We start from the raw sequence: 21,161 nt of genomic DNA on the forward strand, positions 1-21,161 counted from the left end.
TATGGATGTTGTTGGCTCAGCAGTTAAAGGTGCTGACTTGTAAAGCTTGTCTGTCTGGGTTTGACTCCTCAGTACCCACAAAGTGACCCTGGCACATCCATGCATGTTCTCTCTCTCTCCCCTCTCTGTTAAATTAATAAAAATATTTAGAAAATAAAATCATTGACCATAGCACACAGAGATTAGAAGACCATTAGGAAAAGTGCTTTCTAACAATTACTAGTTTCTTAATTTTTTTGTTTATTTTCATTTATTTATTTGAGTGTAGCAGACAGAAAGAAAGAGAAAGAGGCAGATAGAGAATGGGCACACCAGGGCCTCCAGCCACTGCAAAGGAACTCCAGATGCATGCACCCCCTTGTACATCTGGCTTATGTGGAACCTGGGGAATTGAGCCTCGAACCAGCATCCTTAGGCTTCATAGGCAAGTGCTTCATCACTAAGCCATCTCTCCAGCCCAATTACTAGTCTGTTTTAACCTTTAAACAGAATATGGCATTATCAGAATCTACAGTACATACATCATGATAAAATCAAATCTGAAATACACATTCTTAATGATAAAGTAGGCTTGTTACATGTGCTAATCAGTATCTACACTGGCTCTGACACCAGTGAGCAAAGACTCCATTTATCCCTTTTTGCCCCTAACAGGGATGTCCTTATAATAAGGAAAAGATCAATACAATATTCTGTTTCTAAGCTTTCACATATTGGGTTCTTTGTTACACTAATTTTGCTATGAGAAAGATATTATTTCAGACAAGTCCCTTAACTTCTCTAGGTTCAATTCTTGCATGTAATATAATGTTAAAAGAATGTGGTTTCTAAAAGTTCTTTTGTGTCATAACATTCTAACAATTCATTTCATAGACTGTAAAGTAGACACAAATATCAATGTTTAGAAAAATTAAGCACATTTTTTAGAGAAGTATTGTTACAAACTATTTCAGATAAAGATGTGTGGACTGCTTTTGTATTTTTTTCAAGTTTGTACATTGAGTATAATTAAAGCAATGTATTATTTTAAAGGCTTATAAAATTGCTATATATTTTTCTAAGAATTTGAGGAACATACTTGTAGGTAAAAGAGAACAAAAGAAAAAAAATAAAGTTTTATATTTTAGGAATTTTTCAACAAAATGTCAAAGGGTATACTGGCACTGGTGGCATAGACTGGGGGTTCAAATATGTCTAATACATCAAGAAAATATCTTTCATGTTTGCTATCCAAAAAAATAGTTATATAATGCTTTTCCAGTTTGTGCTTGGTATTTAATTGGGCAAAAGAATAAAATTGAAAATTTTCAGGGGGCACAATTGTCACTAGGTGTCAATAAAGTACATGTAAACACAATCAAGTATATCTATCATTCATCATTTATAAATAAAATGTTGAATGAATTAGAAAGCTTAGGATCACAGAATTTTAGAATTTTAAAGGATAATATATCATTCAGCTCTCTTTTATAGGAAAAGAAACCATAAATCCAAAACATTTATCCTTGATAACAAATAGATAAAAATACACTAGTCTCAACCATATGATGCTATATTTTTTAAAGGCATTCTTTTACTATAAAATATACATGGTTTAAAAAAGTGTGTTATGAGGGCTGTTGAGACAGCTTAGTGATTAAGGCACTTGCCTCTAAAGCCTAAGGACCCAGTTTCAATTCCTCAGTATCCACATAAGCCAGATGCGCAAGGTGACACATATGTCTGGAGTTTGTATGCAGTGGCTGGAAGCCCTGGAGTGCCCATTTTCTCTGTCTGTCTCTCTCTCTCTCTCTCAAATAAAGAATTAAAAAATAGTTTTTAAAAATATGTTAAGAATATGAGGGTTACCTTCTCCCCAAGAAAAATATAAAGATACTCAAAATTTCAATGCTAGTATAAAATTTGTTATTTTTATACCATCTCTTAGAAATATCAACATCAAAACATTGAAGTAGCAATTTAACAAAAAAAAATCATATACCATTATTTCTCAAAAGCTTTAAAGTCAACAGTATTACCCTTACAATGATTGAAAGAAGGCTCTTCATAAATTTCTACATTTTAAAAATTCACCTAAATTTTGTATGTGAGTTGACATTATTTATACAAGATATGCTAAGTTTGGAAATACAAAGATTTTTTTTTTCAAGGAAAACACAAATGGAGGTCAAACCTAAGGAGCAAAACAAAACTTTTGGTACTAATAAAAATTAAAAGGTAGCATACAAGCTTTTGGTAAATTATACTTTCTAACAGCCATTCTGTATAACATGGGAACTAATTTGCTGTCTTAATACTTCTCAATTGTTCTCAATACAAATACCACTTGTAACACATGAATAACAAAGGCATTGTATTGCCAGCCATTCTCTTGTGTTTTCAGTCATTCAAGCTCAAAAGAACTGCTTCATTTCTTTCTCACAATAGACTGTTTCTCCCATGAAAAGTGACTGCGTTCTTATCACTTAAATGGAGCTCTAGTGCTCATAAGTGCCTATCGTATTCATTGCCCAAATTGAATATTCAATAATTTTGATCATGGTGTATGAACTTGTCATGATAAAGGTTTTAGGTTCTAATCTAACATACTAAGAAATAAAATTGCAATGATCATGACTCTTTTGATGAAATAATGCTGGGAAGTACTTACAACTAATATATAATATTCAGGTTCTACTATTACTACTACTGTGAAAAGGCCTAAACTGATTCTGATCTAACTGATGATGGTAAAGCTATCAACAGCAATGCCTTGGGACATTTATATTGATTTGCTTTGCAGAAAAAGTGGAATATACAACTTTATTTATAAAGATGAACTTGTTAAGGGATAAACAGACTATATATAAAAAAAGCTAATATGAAGGGTTCCTGAGATAACCAGTCATCTGAAATCCACATTACACATAGATTTCAAAATCAATTAATTGTTTTCATATTTCACATCTTAGGGCAAATATGATCCAATGATGTGTTTCTAAGTTTGAACACATGAATTAATTTGCATAAATATAATTTTAAATATTGTACAGTACTAAATTATTTTTGCCACAGTCAAAATGTTCCTTTATTTCTACCGATCTTAGTCACCATGACTAATTATTCCTCTGAATTCTCCAGAGAGAAAGGGGGTGAAGGTATCAGAGAAAGAGAGAGAGAGAGAGAGAGAGAGAGAAGAGGGAAAGAGATGGGGAAAAATGACAGGTGCAAATACCTGTAACAGAAGAACCAATAAAGGGAGTGAGAGCTGGCCAGGGAGTAGGTTTTATGAGAAGAGGTAAAAAACTGCTCTATGAGGGAAGAGTCTTTGGTGGTGAGCAAAGGCAGTGAATGAGGGAAGGTAATACTCCCTCTTCTTAGCCTACAGGCATATCAGGAGGCAGCCCTAGAGTCTCAGGGTGAATATGGCCAGGTGGTAGGTGAGAGTGAGAGAGGAATTATCTGAGAGCTGTAAAACCTTAACACTCAATACTATAAATAATTTGTATTGTCTTATACATAAAATATTTCCTTTTGAATACCTGACCTTTTAGACTTTTGTCACTTACCCGAATGAAATATCAAAATAAAAAGATAAGGAAAAGGAAGTGGGTTTTTTTTTATCATTTTCATTTGTTAGATGAAAATAATAAATTTATGATGGTCTATAAGACAATGCTTACTGTACAATTATTATTCTTAATATCACTGAAGAAAGTTTATCTACATGCATATTGGAAAAGCTTCTATCTGTATTCAACAAATCATGCAAGTCACACAATTTACTTCAAACATTATTTTTAATTGTTATAAGACTATCTAAATTGTCTATGTTAATATAATAACTAACCATCAAAAATATGAGTCAGTATGAAAAACATCCCTGGAAATATTTGGGAACAATTTGAATATAAATGTCTACTTGCTCTGAGAAAAATGACCACATTTTAAAATATTATAGAATTTTATAATGTAAAACCATATTTTCCAGTATTATTGTATTATAAGATTATTTCAGACCCTTGATATTTCACCTGTAATCTACACAGGGATTTTGTGGGGTTTTTTTAATGTAAGGCATTATAACCTCACCAAAGCAGGAAGCATTAAAATAAAAAGAAGCTCTCATTCTTTGGAGCACAGGTCAATATACTTTCTTCAAAGACAGAAGTGTTTTACAAAGAACACATTAATGCAGTATGACTCTAGTATGGCTCTCACTAAGCATGAAATTAAAAAAAAATAGATATTTAGCATCAAGCCAGAGAGAAAATTGTAAGACATCAACATTAACAGAACTTCACACTTTTACAGAGGCAGATTGCTAACAACAAAAAAAAAGTCAAGGAGGGCTGGAAAGGTTGCTTAGTGGTTCCCGCTTAAGACAGAAACACAAAGGTGGGGAAAGTGCAAGGTCACACATGTCCACTAGGTGGCGGAAACATCTGAAGTACAACTTCAGTGACATTCCAATTATCTCTCTCCCCTCCTCTGTCTCCCTTCCTCTCCCTCTCTCTAAAAATAAATAAATAAATCAAGGAAATTGAAATTATGTTATTCATCATTGGTTTATTGTGGCAAGAATAAAAAGTATCAATTTAATGCAATAAGTTGGCCACATATTTATTACCAGAGTTTACTCATTTTTAGAAACTCCATATCAATAAACTAGAAATCAAGGAAATTCTTAAACCAAAAGGCATTGGAATTAAGTGCAAATATTACTTTAGCTACTTTAGTTGTAATTTTAAATACTACATAAATTCTTCGAGATGTGACTAAAGAAGATGTGACCAAAGGTCTGAATTCCAACCAACCTTCCAACCAAAATTCAGCTAAACATATTCACTAGACCTATCATATGATGAAAATAAGGTGTCACATGTAATGAAAAGACGAAAAATATTGGCTTTCCTGCAGAAAAATAATTAGAAAAGGTCTTTTAGTTATAGTCACTTTCAGCATATTTTAGTCAAAAATCTGCCCTAGGTAAATAAGTGTGAGTATGTATACATATATTTATACTTATGTAGATGAAAAATAAATTATTATAAACCATAATATTTATTTGCTTAAAGAATGTCATGCCTAGTTTAACATTCCTGCACAAAAGTATCTGCAGGAAACTGAATCAACAATTAGAACAAGTGTTGAGACTCAGGCTTTGAGTAGTCTTTGAATAAAATACTCTTTTGTCCAAGACATTAACTGCAAGTTGGTAAAAAGGCAAAATATAGAGCTGGTGCTAATTTTTGGTCTCCATCCTTTCCCAAGTATATCATTTGCTTTCCTTACATGCAGTGGTTTGAGTCAGAGTACAGCATGTGTCTGGAGTTTGTTTGCAGCAGCTAGAGGCCCTGGCATGACCATCTTTTCTCTCTCTCTCTTCTTCTTCTTCTTCTCTCTCAAATAAATAAAAAATAAGAAAAAAAAACATTTTTCTGGTTACCATAATGACTTGGCTACTGATAATGTACAGAAAACTTCATAATGAAGAACAGTCATATTCCCAAAGGCTTTTTTTTTTCATTTGAAAGAATTTATTAATTCAGGAGAATTTAGCTAAGGGTATTTCACATGAGATAGTGTTTATTGTTTTAGCATTAGCAAATTTAAAAATTTTAAACTTGGGCTGTAGAGATGGCTTAGCAGTTCAGTTAAGGCACTTGCCTGCAAAGCGTAAGGACCTAGGTCAGATTCCCCAGTACAAATGGAAGCCAGATGCGCAAGGTGGTGCATCTGGAGTTTGCAGTGGCTGGAGACCCTGGCATGTTAATTCTCTACCTGCCTCTTCTCTGTTTCTCCTTCTCTCTCTCATGTATTTAAGTAAATAAATAAATAAAATTTTTTAAAAAGACTCAAATCTTTATTTAAAAAATTGTCAGATCAGTACATGTTTAAGGTTTACAGAGAAGCTACAAAAAATAGTACTGATAGTTCCCATATACCTTTAATCATATCTTCCCATTAATAGCTCATATTCGTATGGAACATTTGTCACAATTAAGGAGCTAGCTTTGGTCCTTTTTTTTAACTAAACTAAACTCAATAATTTATTAGGATTTCATTAGTTTTGTTCCTATTGAACATTTTTCAGTTCTAGGATGCTGTCCAGAATACCATAATAATAATATAATCATCACATTATGTTATTCTTCTTTGGCCTATTACCCATGTTTTACTTGTTTTTGGTACCCTTCAAAAGTTACTCAAAATAAGCTTACATATAGTTTCAAAAGTTAAAATTCTTTTCTTTCAAAGAGAAGGAAGGATAAAAATTATACAAGGAAACATTAACTTAAGAGTCATCTTAAACATTTCAATTTTATGAATTAATGAAATGTAAAATCCACATTAAATGTAATAAATAATTTAATAGTTTACATTAGTTTTTCCATTTATGACCTTAATTCATAAATAAAGGCATTTTATTCTAACCACAAAAATACATGTTAATTTCTTATATGAGCTTTATTAATATGAAGACAAAAAAGCCTAAGGCAGTCTATTAATACCAGATTCCTATATGCTTTAAAATAGCAAAGTGAAGAAATAATTGAGAAATTTGAATGAAGGAAAAGATATGCTTAAAGGGATCAGTTTTAATTTTATACTAAATATTTATTTATAAATATTTGCCTACAGTGCTATCCTATTGACCTTATAAATTAATATATGTGTTATATTTATACTTATCACAAAAATAACAAATTATCACTCATTTAATGACTAATAACTCTTAAAAATGAGTCTAAACTGTGATTTAGGTCATTGAAGTAGGTAGAGCCAGTATAATAACCTATTTTGTATTGTATTCTTGCATCCTACTTCAAGTTAAAATGAAATTGCAAATGGGATAAACAAGGTGGTACCAGAAGAGCTTATACCTGAGGATATGATGTGACTTGGGGAGCATATCAAGGCTTTTTCTTTATTAAGTAGAAAGTATATATTGGTACCATCATTTCCCTCCACTCTGTCCCCATTTAGCTGAGGGCCCTCCTTGGTGGGATTGCTAGTATTCCCTCTGGGTTTGTGGATTATGAGATTTGAGTCATTGTAAGGGAGGGGCAGTGCCTCTGGACATTCCCTTCTACTCTGTGGCTCTTACAATCTTTCTACTGTCTCTTCCACAAAATTCCCTGAGCCATGGTGGGTGTGTTTTAAGTCTACACAGCATATTCTGGATCCTGCTTTGGTGCATTTTGAGTGTTGGTTGACAGGCTCACTATTGAAGTAGCACTCTTGCTCACTCACCAATTTCTGTGGCTTCACCTGAGCCCTGACTGATGTTCTAGGGATGGTTTATCTCCTCATTACAGCTTTGGCAAGGCTTTCTTAAAGTATAAAAGGAAAAGCTTTAGACATGACAGATGAGTAAGACTCAATAAGGTTATTAGTGGTGGCAAAGAGATGAGACTGAGATGCAGCCAGTAAAGCTGGTGTCTGACATGAAGCTTACCTCTCAGGCAACAACCAAACTTTCAAGGCTCTCATAGGGCATGTTAAAGACTAATCTTTATCCAAAAAACAATGAGAAGACTTTAAATTGCTTTTAAACTGATAGAGGTGAAGAAGTATGAGGCCAAGATCACATTAAGAATCATTCTTAAGGAGTTCACCGTGACTGAAGATTTATGGATGAAACAATCAAAGTTAAGATCCTGGTGTGTTGTTGGTGGTATAGTGGTGAGTACAGCTGCCTTCAAAAATAAAGGTCCCATAAGTACAAATGAAAATGTCATATTTTTACCCTTTGTATTACAAAGGATATAAAATGGAGAAATAGAGTACATTAATTTTGTCTTTTCTAAATTCAACTATCATTTCTCTATCTTCTCCACTGATGTATCCATAATTGCTCAACAGAGTGTACTCAAACCCTGGGAAGTATGGGTAATCTACCTTTCAACATTCTGTGTTAATCTTAAAATACTCTTAAGTTTCTAGTCTCACATTTAAAATCATACCAGTTGTGCCTTTTACCTCATAGATGTAGCATCCATATTTGTGTTAATTTACAGAGTATCTTAGATATTTTAATGAAAATAAACTGTCTAGTTTTTGATCATCTGACTTTCACAACCAGAGAAATATACCATTTTGAGAAGCACAGACTGATTTAATCCATGAAAATAGAGAATTCACTCACTGAATGTTATACAATACAATGATTATCTAGTGAAGACCATAGTTCCTGTTTTAGACATTAAATGATGACAAAATTCATGAAAAGTTCTACACTTACATGCTCTCCTTTCCCCCTTTAAATTGGCTCAGATGCTTTATCCTTTTATCACACTTTATAGAAGCTAATACTGTATCTTTCACAATAAACCTTATGTGTGAAGTACTGTAAGGAAGTCACATAGAAAATCAGAAGTCATTAGGATCAAATTAAGCTCTAATCTGAGGTTGCTCCACTCTAAATGATAATGATATTTTATCAATGCTTTAAGAACAATATTAATATTTAAAAGCCTAGCTTCATTCTTCACATAAGAATTTCAATCAGTAAAATTCTAAATATTCAACACCATAATGTTAATGATGTAATTAATCTTCAACATAACTCATTCTAACATTATTTCCAAATTATTCCTGAGAAACAGATTTTAAACAGCTGTACCAATTCAATACACATTTTTTGTGGGCATATTTTTGGCAGCCAAAGTTTTATAATGTGGTGTTTATTTAAACTCAGGACATGATGAGAGTTTTATTGTCTTTCTCAAATGCAGATTTGTTCTTGTACTTTTTTTGCCACCTACACACAATCCTCCCTCACTTTCCCTCTTCTGCCTACCTCTTCCCTTCAACCAGACAAACCTACATAAAATTCTCTGTTTAATCACCCCGTCTAAATTCCAGAGTATCTTGCCATGCTTCCACATTAGGATCCATTCCTTTTAGAATATACCTTAATTAAATCATTTAAAGACTTGTCTAAATCCCATCCTCTCCTTACACTCCTTGATTCACAAGCCTATCATCTTCTCTTTCAATTGGTGTTTGCATACATAGCACAAATTAAAAAAAAAAAAAACAGCATCTGAACTAGTTGGTACCTGTCTGTGTACAGACATAGGTATGTTACTGTCATTGTTTTCTCTTACAGAAGATAACTTCTTCAAATCACAAAATAATTTATTTTGTAACCCATTAAAACTATTTCCACATTGGTGTACTGGGTAATATCTGAGGACCAGAATATATCAACATAAGCACTTTTTTCTTTTTCTTTCCTAATCAAGACTAAATTGTGAATTTTAAAAATCAAATGCCAATGACATTATAAATCAAAATGTTTCTTGCAAACTATATATATCAAAAAGGCACAAGAATCCTTATTAGAACAAACTGTCAAATTTTCGAGTACTGCTATGCATTTAAGACAAGCATGGGACTACAGAGTGAGTACTAGATCAGCCTGGGCTAAGTGAGACCTTACCTTGAAAAAAAAACAAAAATAAGGAAAAAACTTGTCAAATTTAAAGCAGACGATTGTTATTTGGTATCTAGAGTCACTTTGCTTCTGAAAAAATGTCTAATTTTTCAAAAGGAAATGTTATAATCTTGATTAATTAAGTTTAACATATTTAATTACAAGCTATAGTTTCAAGTTCTTAGCATAAAAATTTTTCCTCCATCTCTGTATGTGTATGTGTGTGTACACGCACATGCACACCCACATATGCACTCTCAATTTAACTGAAAGATATTGACAGTTTCCTGCATAAAATTAGGATAGATTTTAACTTAAGGTCTGGGCCCTCTGATATAGAAAAAGCATTTGTCAAAACTCGTCAAAACTTCTTGCTTTATCGGTTATAGTCTCCTTCATATCACTTAACTTTTACACCAAACAGAATTTATTTAAACTTACTTCATCACTATATATTCCTCTAGTATAGGATTATAAGCAATGATACTATAAAACTTTGTACTTTTATACCTAAAATAATGTATTTCATTTTTATATACTAAGATAGCTGAGTCATCAGTATAGAAATCAGAAGTCAGGGACTACTTCTTAAGATAATCGCTTATAGTAAATAGGAAATGGTAGGGTGGTTTATTATGGAACAGGCTGAGAAAAGCCTGTCTTAAAAATTTGGATTCTTTTAGTAATTTGATAATGCAAGATTGGTTGGATTTAAGTTCCAGAAAATCATAAGAAAAAAACAGTAAAGCAGGACCTTTGTTTGACTTTGAAAATAATAATCATTTTATTTGAACCAGAAAGAGATTAAAACTGATCACAAGAATGTCACAGAAGGAACTGATCCTAGAAAATAACTCTAATGTCCATGTGGATATTTTGAATGAGTGTCAAAGCTGAAAAAGGTGTGAAAAGATGAGAATCATTGGGTGTTAGATGGACAAGGAAAATGAACAAAAGTAATAATTGAGACACTGATGTGTTCCAATTTTATTTCGGTGAGCAAAAGCTGGAGAAGAAATGGGGACTCAAGTAACTGCAGATTATAAAGTATTGCCAGGCTCCCCAAGTAAACAAATGGGAACTGAGAAAAAAAAAAAACATTTTAGAATAACGGGTAAACCAAAAAATTTGAAACACTTAATGACTTTTTTCCAGTATCATGTGTGTATTTTATTGACTTTGAAAATGTCTATGTTTTACAATTTTATCAAAACTACCAGAGGACTAAACATACTTTCAATTGAAGGAGGCCGATTTCAAATGCTAAGTGATGAGTATCTGATTCTCCCCAAAAGTAATTTTATAAAAGTAATCCTTTAATTAAAATTTATAATATATCTCTAAATATCCAGAAGTACCCTCCAAATATTTTGGGCTATAACTATGTATTTTACTGACTCAGAAGGAGTTTGGATAATTAATATAACTAACACTTACAATGTATCATATCAAATTTTAATTTTCACTAGCAAATTTGGTGAGTACCGAATTTGACAAAAAGTGGTGTTGAGATGAGCTACTTATATCCTTACAAATAATATAATTTTGTTTGCATCACTTTCAAACATATTTAAGTAAAGCAGATTAAAGTTAGTTGAAGCATGTAAATGGTCCTTCAGATACAATTTTGAATATAAACTATCAAAATGCAATAAACTTATTTTCCCCTTAACTGTCTTCTTTGATGTGAGTTTCTATAAATTGTCTAGAATTGCATAGTTATGCCTATTTCTTAATGGTGTCACTGTATGCTTAGACAATACTTTAGAAAGAATAGAAAGCATGCACTTTACTAAGCAGAGTTATAACTATTTATGACTGTGGCCAGCTGTAAGCTATATGCTTTAAACGTTAAGGATGATGAAACTGTTAAATGTCATATTAGGAGCATACTCTGAAGAAGTGCTATGATGTTGCATTCATTCAAGTCCTTCTTTAGCACTGGCTTTTAACACTATATATGATACATTAAGAGGGGTTTATTCATCCCAAAGCTACATCCTAAATTAGCACTTGACTTTTAAACATTTTTGGATCTAAGGAAAGGGTAAAAAGTATTTTAAAATGAATTTTGTTAAAGTTTATTTGGGTAAAAGAGTAAATTGAAAAAATAAAGTATCATTATAAATTACAAGTTAAGGACATGCTCATTTCATCCACCGATTTTTAATCTCATTTTATGATAGTATCTCAAATGAAATTTGTATGACTACTTTAGAAATTATAACAATTTGGTCCTTAAATTAGGTATTGGGACCTGAACTAGGTAATTAAATCACTCAGTTGTTTATTACAGAAAGATGTACAAATTATATCATGGCTACCAAATTGTTTTTTTTTTTTTCAGGTAGCTCTAAAATATGTCACCAACAGGTATAAACATGAGTTATAGCCAGGAGTGGTGGTGCACGCCCTTGATCCAAGCACTCGGGGCAGAAGTAGGATTGCCATGAGTTCAAGGCCACCCTGAGACTACAGAATCAATTACAGGTCATCCTGGGCTAGAGTGAGACTGTACCTCAAATACCAATAATAATAATAATAATAATAAAATAAAATGAGTTACTCAACTTAAATATAATGTGAAGTTAAAATCACAGCTAATGGTGTTAATCTAAGTTTAAATAAATTGCATTATAGGCTAGAAATATTTTTAAGGAACCAAAATGAAAACCTAAGTTTATGTGCATCATATGTACTTGCTTTAGTGTGGACCGAAACTGCAAAAATGTAACTTGCTGAGAGTTGAAGAAGAAGAAATATGCAGCACTCACTACAAACATCATAAGAATTTCTAGGAGGTAGTCTATAAGGGTAACCAGTCTCCCATGGAGACAAGAGAGGTTCTTCTTCATTGCAGCAACAGACTCAAAGTAAACTAACATTTTAGCCAAATTCAAAGAAAGTTTTAATTAAGCATTCATACTTCCTGCATATGTTCTGGTTCTTTCTTTTTCATCACTGAGAAACAAAAAAAGACAGATTTCTTTTTCTGTGCTTAAGGTGGGGAAAGGAAGGGTGATGAGAATCTAGGGAGCTGCAATTTCAATAGCAAATATGGGAAGAGAACAAGCAGCCGAAAAGATGAACCACTGCAGGACTTTGTCTTAGTCATCTTTATAACCCCATGGCACCTTAGCACAATGCACTGCACACAGGGAGAAGTCAACAAATAACAAATTATGTTCAATTCAATTCACTCACACATATATTATGCCTTGCAGTTAAAAAACATTTTCCATACATTAGAAGAGGAAAACAAAATAAATGAGAATAACAAGGTCAAGATAAGAGGAAAGCAAAATAAAGGAAACCCATGAGGATAAACATTTGTAAAGGTGGAGGTATAGGGCAAAACCTGAGTTTTTCTCTGACACTTTCAATACCTTCCAAGTACCCATCTTTCATCTTAAAATATCTGGAACTGAGAAATTCTGACTTCTAAACAAACTCTGGGAAAGGGGCTTCTTCATCTCTGGAAGGAGCACTTGCAGAGCTGATGAGCCTTGAATCCTCTCTATATGGAGTATGTGCTTAGGTACAACCGGGGGCAAAGCTCTAACATTTCTGAAGTGTCTTCCAAGAGTGTCCAGGAATCTTTTATTGTAACACAGCCATCCCTTTCTCACAGTTGGGCCTGGTGATGGACCTAGTACAAGCCCCTGAAGTCAGACAACAGGGGGAGGTAGTGAGCAAGAATACCCAAGACTGGAGAAAAAGCCTATGTTTGCAAAGGAGGAGGAGTGAAGGTCTGGACATTTTTTTTAAAGAAATTGTCAGAAAGAAGGGAGCCTTCAAGATGGAAGAAATGAGAAGATACTTGAATGCGTATCACCTTACACCTGGTGTTGAGGCCTCCTTCCAATAGCAGCCTCGAAGACCTTTGAACCCATAGAAGCAAAGGACGTGCTGAGATGCAGGGAGCCACACATACTAGCGCAGATGCTGTCCCAAGGGGAGCATGTTTTCGTCACCTTAAAGCACCAGGTCCCCTCCCCACCTTGGGATCCTCACAACAACCTCCTCGAGAGCGCTCCCCAGCTTCAAATGGGGGCGACCGCATCCTGACCCCACTATAAGGGCATAAAAGTTGCAAGGAGAGTTGGCACTGTCGAAAGCACTTGGCAGGGACCGCCACCGTGGGGGCGTCAGGTTTCCCGGAACAAAGGGGCTGGTGAAGGGTCAACTATGAGAGTAGGTACAGGGGGCTCCTCCCAGAGCTGCGAAACAGGGGTCGCCATGTCCTCCGCCTGGGAGCTTCAAGGGGAGCTGGAAGTGGGCAAGATGCTTCGAGATTCCACCACCCTCCTTCCAGCCTCCAACCAGGTGGCGCCCGCCGCCCTCTGGCTTCTGCGCCCCTCCAGCTGAAGACAAAAGGAGACCAGGCACCCCGGGCCCTGCCAGACCCTCGCCGCCCCCCCAAGGTGTGCCATAATCAGTGGGTGGAAGCTCCAAAGGCGTCGGGCTCTGCCTTGGCGAGCGCCCCTCCCAGGAGTGGGGACCTCGCATCCCTGTCGCTTCGCCCTCCCCAGACCGGGCATTACCTTTCATCCAGTCCACTACTTGACTAGGAGACCATTTGCTCACTGGTTCCATTATCAGAGCCATGGACACTGGATCGGTTCCGCGTGGGGCGCGGAGCTGGGATACAAAACGAAGTAAGCAGCCTGAGCCGCCCTCAGGTGGGTGTCTGTGGCCGGCTGCAGCCTCCCCGGACAGTGTGCGTGGAGCAAGCGGCTTTTGTGTGGGGGTCTCGAGGCGCTAACGTCTCAGCCGATCGGCGTCAGCCGCGGTGGGAGCGGCGACGGGGAGGGAAACGCGGTAAGGTAGCGGCTCCGTGCCGAGTCTGCTCGGTCCCGGCTGAGGCGGAGGTTGCAGCTGCTGCCTCCGCAGCTCCTCTCGGGTCTCTTTCCGGCGGAGCTTCAGTTCATGGCTCTAGCTGCCGAGGGTCGCAGCAAGGAAGGAACCACCGCTAAACGCCCGCAGTCAACTTGTCCGCTCGCCTCGCGCGCGGGAGTGAAGCTCCGGGCACGACTAGCTACCCGGCGGAAATGACGAGGGGCCTCCTGCCACCCAAAATATCTCTCCGCAGCCCTCGGGTGCGGGGCGCGCGCGCCTAGAGCCCCCCGCCTGCTCACTGCCGCGCGGTCCCGCCCCCAGGGCCGACGGCGGGCGCGCGCGAGGCGTGTGCGCGTGCGCGTGCCAGCGGGAGGCTGGATCTCAAGGTTGGTCTGACAGGCTGGCAGGTGTGAGCCATTTGCCGGCTCGTGTTCCCGCCCTGGGGGTCTGCACAGCAGCAGAAGCGCGCTAAGAGCGCGTGCGCGGCTGCAGGGGCGCAAGCTCGAGTCGGAACCGGGGGTCAGTCAGTGAGATGCGAGAAGCAGGGCAGGTGTCTTTCACCAGCCTTAGAAGGGACGAGCCGTGAGACCCGCCGTCCACCAGTTGAACACTCACAGCCAAGGCAGCTGAGAGGGTACCTGTGGCCCAGTGGAAGGGGATACGGCTGAACGCAGGGGTCCAAGCAGAAGCAAGGGGTTTTCCTAGCTCGACCTCTCCACTGCTGAGCGGACACGGGGAATGATTCCCAAACTCCCTCCCCCTCCGTGCTCGCCTGCGGGGAACCGAGGTTTGGACTTCCGAATACTAGGGCAGGGCTCTCATGGCCAGAAACGCAGCGATGACGAAGCAGGAGGACGAGTGCTGTCCGATCTCCCCTGGGCCTGATAAAGTAGGGTCTGGGTAGTCCAGTGCCCAGGATGTCAACTGCAAGTTGCTTGTGAGTTTAACATAATTCTGACACAGATGTACCCTCCCCACATATGTACCTTATCAAAGTGCTCTGGTTCACGCTTTCTATTAACTCCTTGGTTACAGGGCGCAGAATTTCTAGTATCTATTTTCAGAACGTCATTTTGTGTTCAGATGTACTTATATAAGAACCAAAGAATAATAATGGGATTTAAAGTGAATGACAAATTGCAAACAACGTAATGTTTCAAGTGGTGTTTACTACACAAATCTACGCAGGTTCTTGGCAACATGTACTACGAAAATAGTTTGCCCAATGAGGCTTCACTTTAAATGACAATCCTAGAGAGTATAGATTAAAACTACCAACTCTATTGGTGTTTCCGTAATTCTTAAATAGCTCCAGTGGGTTAAAGAAACTTTTCAGTTCTGTAATAATTAATTGCAAAATGTCAAGAAATGCTACCAGTTTCTGGGATAACCGTTTTTTTATAACTCAGTTTTATTAGATACAGAACTGTAGCCTCCTTCACTTGGTGATGACCCCTCCCCCGTACAAAGAGCGAAGTGGAATTTAAAAGGCTTAGGTTTAGACTTTGTTTACTAATGATCCAAGCTTTATAAATTAGTAAAATTTTGGAAAGAAAATTAAGAGAATTAGACAAGTGTGCCCACAGAAGGCACAGGTATAGCACTTTCCTTTCTTAATCTAGATATAAGTGTGAGTTTGTTGTCGTTTGGTCAAGTGTGAAAGATATTGTAGTTTGCAGTGCTTACATTCCAGTTAAATCTAAGAACATTGCTTCAGTATTTCCAGAAATATTATTTCCATGGTTAGTAATTTACATGTTACATATGTATATGTATATATGTGTGTGTGTGTGTGTATATATACACACACACACATACATATACATACATATATACATATGTTATATGTTGTAACAATGTAATGAATATATGGGAAATTGTTAGGGGTTAGAGCTGCAGAGATGTTAAAAGTGGTAGGCGGCTTCCCTAGCATGTATAAGGCCCTAGGTACGATCTACAGCACCACAAAAGAAAAAAACAACAGTAATACTATAAAACACTACTACTTATAATAACAATACACATTTTATTGATAAAATGCCAATCTCTTTAGATATATTTATGCTCAAACAAGCTCTATTATGAGCCACATTTTAGCGATTAGAAGAATAGCTATCACTTTCTATCCTCACATCTATTACATATAGCTCAACAAGTGTTGCATAAATGAATGAATAATCCTTATAAAGCTGAAGTAATTTATCTGAGGTCATGATACATGATTATAACACCAGGTTATTCTAGAATATGAGCTCTTTTTTAAATTTTTATTTATTTATTTATTTGAGAGAGACAGAAAGAGGCAGATAGAGAAAGGGAGAGAGAATGGGCACGCCAGGGCCTCCAGCCACTGCAAACGAACTCCAGATGCGTGCGCCCCCTTGTGCATCTGGCTAACGTGGGACCTGGGGAACTGAGCCTCGAACCGGGGTCCTTAGGCTTCACAGGCAAGCGGTTAACCGCTAAGCCATCTCTCCAGCCCAAGCTCTTAAAACTAGTAAAATAGTTTGCATCAGTGTCACAAAATGGACAGCAATAGTGAATGGAAGGCCCATTGAATATTAACTGGATATAATTCATCAGAATGTTAACTGCAGACAAGTTTGAGTCACCACCAGTACTTTTGATCCATACCTAACCAGAAACTGTGAGGATATAGGAAGTGACTACATTTGGTTACAACACAAAAGTAGATGTGGAAAGACTGGATTGCAAGCAAGTTTGAAGTAAGATGTCACTTGTCTGATAAGTGGAATATCAAACAAGCTAAATGTATTTCATAAAAAGACCAGAGCTAAGGAAAATGTGAAAATAAAATCCCAGACAAAGAGAATTTTGTGTAAGATTCTATATGAATAAGCATATATCCCTCATCCCAATTATGTTAGCAGGCAGGAATTTATCTGGCTTCATCATGGGAAATAACCACAAAAGCAAACCTAAAAATGAAGATTGAACCACAACATACTACCTAATAGATTTCACAAAGTGTTAATTGTTTCTCCTAAATACTACTCTCTCAGGTCTCCCCCACAAAAGATAGAATTTGCCTTTGATTTTCACAATATGATCAACATAAATCATTTCATATAATCTGTTCAGAGCACAATAGGCTTTTCACTTTATATATTCTTGATTTGGAGTGAGAAAATAAGAGAATTAAATTATCATTGTTTTCATTCTTTTATTCTTAACTACAAATGACTCAGCTCAATCTATCATGCATTTTCTTCCCATAACTATTCAAATGAACTAGCTTTTATGTACTTGTGACTATTACTCAAAATTCAATGTCTTTCTCCACTTTTGTAAGTATAGTATGCTTCTGTATAAAAATTAGGCAGCATAATTTTGGCTCTTCTTAATATAGTCTTAAAGATTAAGATGGAAGTATGTAGTAATAAAACATATATCAACACATAATACACTAATAGTATGATGTCACACATTCTTCAACAGTCTAGATTTAAAAGCCAAATTAAATCTTTGAAAACAGACTTATATTCTTTTTGGATCAGGTAGAGTAGAAATATTTACTTAATTAAATTAATTGAATACTTTTGAGATATTTGCAACCACATGGAAATATTTTTAATCTATTTATTAATTTTTAATTCTGTCAATCCAGTTCATAATACTGGATGTTGAAATTTTGTATTTTTTTTTAGATTTCCAAATTACAATTAAAATTCCTTAACCAACATATTCTCAGTGAAGACTTTACAGTATAGTAATGTATAGTAGTTAGTTTTAGAAACAGGGTTTATAAATCATCCTCTAACTGAAATTTGGATATTAAATGAATTTTTTAGGGTTTATGTCAGCTAGGAAGGGAGTATCTCACTGTAAGAAGGGACTTCATGCCTTTGGCTGTTTGGAGCCAAAGAGATAAACTTTTAAACATGTAAATGCTTTCCAAAGTAAGTTATGTTATCTTAATGTTACCATTTCCTTTACAGGATATTAGCTTTGTAGACTCAGACTTACTATGCAAGATATATTTTAATGTTTTTCAGTTATTTAATATTTAGACAAAATAGTTTGCAGAACCTTTTCTGGTAATTTTCCTAGTTTTTATTTTTTTTTCTCCTTTTGATCTAGATATCTAGATTTTTTAAAAGATAGGGTACATTGGTGGCCTACGCTGACCTTGAAGTCACTATAGGTAGCCCATTCTGGCCTCTGATTCACATCAATTCTCCTGCCTCAGCCATTCAAATGCTGAAAATTTAGGTGTGCACTATATGTCCAGCTTCTTGATTTCTCAATAAATAATATTTTCTTGTAAGTTATTTTTCTCTTTTGTTTTTGAATAAAGTTTATCTCCATAACATGGAGAGAACAATTATAAAGGTAGTTCTTATTCTAAAATAAAGATAAGTATAAGAGCTCCCCTTTGCTTAGTTTTGTGTAGATTTTGCTTATAATTTCAAAAGTACATATTCTATTCTGGGCTATGCTATATCTCTTGATCAGAAAAATTATCTACACTAATAGTAATAAAACAAAGGACAACTTATTTCCAGAAATGAAGTTTTAAAAAACAAAAAAACTTCAGAGAAAGCTTACTAAAATTTCTGGAACAATAATGTTATTTTTCTTCCCAGTATAAATCAACTAACACCTATGAATTAAGAACTGTCTCTTATATAACCAACCACCTGATAGCAATCTAAATTTCCAATCACTAGAGAAGCAAATATGAAGAAAACCTTAAGTGTAAGTGGGCCATAGTACACTTTTCCAGGCCAAATCCCCCTTTAGATTTAATAGAAGCACAGAGACAGTAATTCAGTTAGCAGAATCCTTTCTTTGTTGTTTTGCCTTGAAGGTAATTTGTATTAAATTAAGTAATGTCTTTTCTCAACTAAGATTCACAGCAATCCCAAGTGAAGAGAAATTGGCTTGAGTCGAGGATATCCCAGTAGAGCTTTTTAAGGGCTCTTTTAAGTGCACATCCACCCAATGTCACAGTCTGTTGCAGTCCGGTTAGCATTGCTGGTAGAAATCACCCAACCAAGAGCAGCTTCTGGGAAAAAGAGATTTATTTTGGCTTACAGGCTCGAGGGGAAGCTCCACAATGGCAAGGGAAAACAATGGCATGAGCAGAAGGTGGACATCACCCCCTGGCCAACATAAGATGGACCACAGCAACAGGAGGGTGTACCACACACTGGCAAGGGGAAACTGGCTATAAAGCCCATAAGCCCGCTCCCAACAATACACTCCCTCCAGGAGGCATTAATTCCCAAATCTCCATCAGCTGGGAACCTAGCATTCAGAACACCTAAGTTTATGGGGGACACCTGAATCAAACCACCACATTCTGCCCCTGGCCCCCATAAACTGATATCCATACATGATGTAAAACACAATGCATTCATCTCATTTTAAAAGTCCCTATAGTTTTTTATCAATCCCAATGATGTTCATACATCCCCATAGTCCAAGATCTTTTAACTGAGCCATAATACCAAAAAATAACCTCAAAAAAACCATAATGGCATGGAATAAATATTCACACTGCACAAGACAACATTGGGCATAGCAAAGAAACATTCAACCAATACAAGATTTAAACAACTAGGCAAACATCAAACTCCGTAGCTTCAAGTCCAACAACTCTAGCCAGTGACAAGTCTTCAAGTCCGATAATTCTAACCAGCAACAAGTCTCTGGCATTCCAATTCTGCCCCTCCAGCGAGGCTACTCACAGTCCTGGGAAACTTCATCGGGGCGGGCAGCTCCTTGGCAGCCATCTCATGGTCCCGGCATCTCCAATGAGTCTGCACTGCAATCCACGGTTCATCTTCATGGCCCCATGGGGTCTCTATGCAGGCAACCAGCAAACCTGCTTCACACTGCCCATGGCCATTTCCAAAACACAAGACCATTTTGCAAATGAAATGACCCTCTTTCCAGCATTTCTTATACTCCACAATACCAGGTAGAGAGCCAATTTGTTAATCCAGGGGGGAATAAAGCAGACTTTGAAGAACAAGACACTCCTTGAGCACTCAGGCCCTTTCAAAAGAGTCTACATTCTTCTTGTTGCCACAGCACAGGTCAGCTAGCCCAGTCTCAAAGGTTGTAATCTCTCAGTTGCAGCTGAATGGGCAACAGTTCACCCAAAGATTTTTCTTTCTGTGCCATATCCCTCTGCTCACACCAGTTCATTTCTACACAAAGAAACCCTGCACAACTTCTCAGGACATGGGCACAAGAGCAAGCTTCTCACACAAACTGCTATCCCAGTCCAAGCAAAGCTCTTTCTCACCCTCATAAGCCAAACCTCACAGTCCATAGTTCTTACTGCCTTCAGGTCTTTCAGCTCTAACCAGAATAGTCCATCAAGCTGTACTTACAGCACTGCAAGGCATCTCTTAGGCCAAGGTTTCAACTCCTTCCACATTCCTCTTGAAAATCAGCTACAAAAGGCTGAAGCCACATAGTCAGGTGTCTAGCAGCAATTCCACTACTCGGTACCACTTTACTGTTGCAGTCCAGTTCACAGTGCTGGTAGAAATCACCCAACAAAGAGCAGCTTCTGGGAAAAAGAGATTTATTTTGGCTTACAGGCTCGAGGGGAAGCTCCATGATGGCAGGGAAAAACGATGGCATGAGCAGAGGGCGGATATCACCCCCTGGCCAACTTAAGGTGGACCACAGCAACAGGAGGGTGTGCCAAACACTGGCATGGGGAAACTGGCTATAAAGCCCATAAGCCCGCCCCCAACAATACACTCCCTCTAGGAGGCATTAATTCCCAAATCTCCATCAGCTGGGAACCTAGCATTCAGAACACCTAAGTTTATGGGGGACACCTGAATCAAACCACCACACAGTCCAATAAAAACCTCAGAGTACTCTAAGATTAGTTTTCTTAACACCTAAGTCC

The 21,161-nt window shown here is 36.9% G+C and overlaps 1 protein-coding gene across 5 annotated transcripts in view; it reads right to left on the reverse strand.

Moving 5' to 3' along the window:
• The window catches only part of Cnksr2 (connector enhancer of kinase suppressor of Ras 2), a 304,624-nt gene extending 290,088 nt beyond the window's left edge, over positions 1-14,536 (reverse strand). For 3 of the 5 annotated variants that reach the window (XM_045140782.1, XM_045140781.1, XM_004670648.2), the window contains exon 1: positions 13,969-14,535. In XM_045140782.1, coding sequence (XP_044996717.1) covers positions 13,969-14,032 — 64 coding nt within the window. In that variant the 5' untranslated portion in view covers positions 14,033-14,535. Of the gene's footprint in view, positions 1-13,968 lie in introns of all 5 variants that reach the window. The other 2 variants (XM_004670647.3, XM_004670646.3) reach the window with 1 other exon arrangement.
• Between the last annotated feature and the right edge of the window lie 6,625 nt (positions 14,537-21,161).

This window comes from Jaculus jaculus, chromosome X (genome assembly GCF_020740685.1).
Source record: "Jaculus jaculus isolate mJacJac1 chromosome X, mJacJac1.mat.Y.cur, whole genome shotgun sequence".
NCBI lineage: Eukaryota > Metazoa > Chordata > Mammalia > Rodentia > Dipodidae > Jaculus > Jaculus jaculus.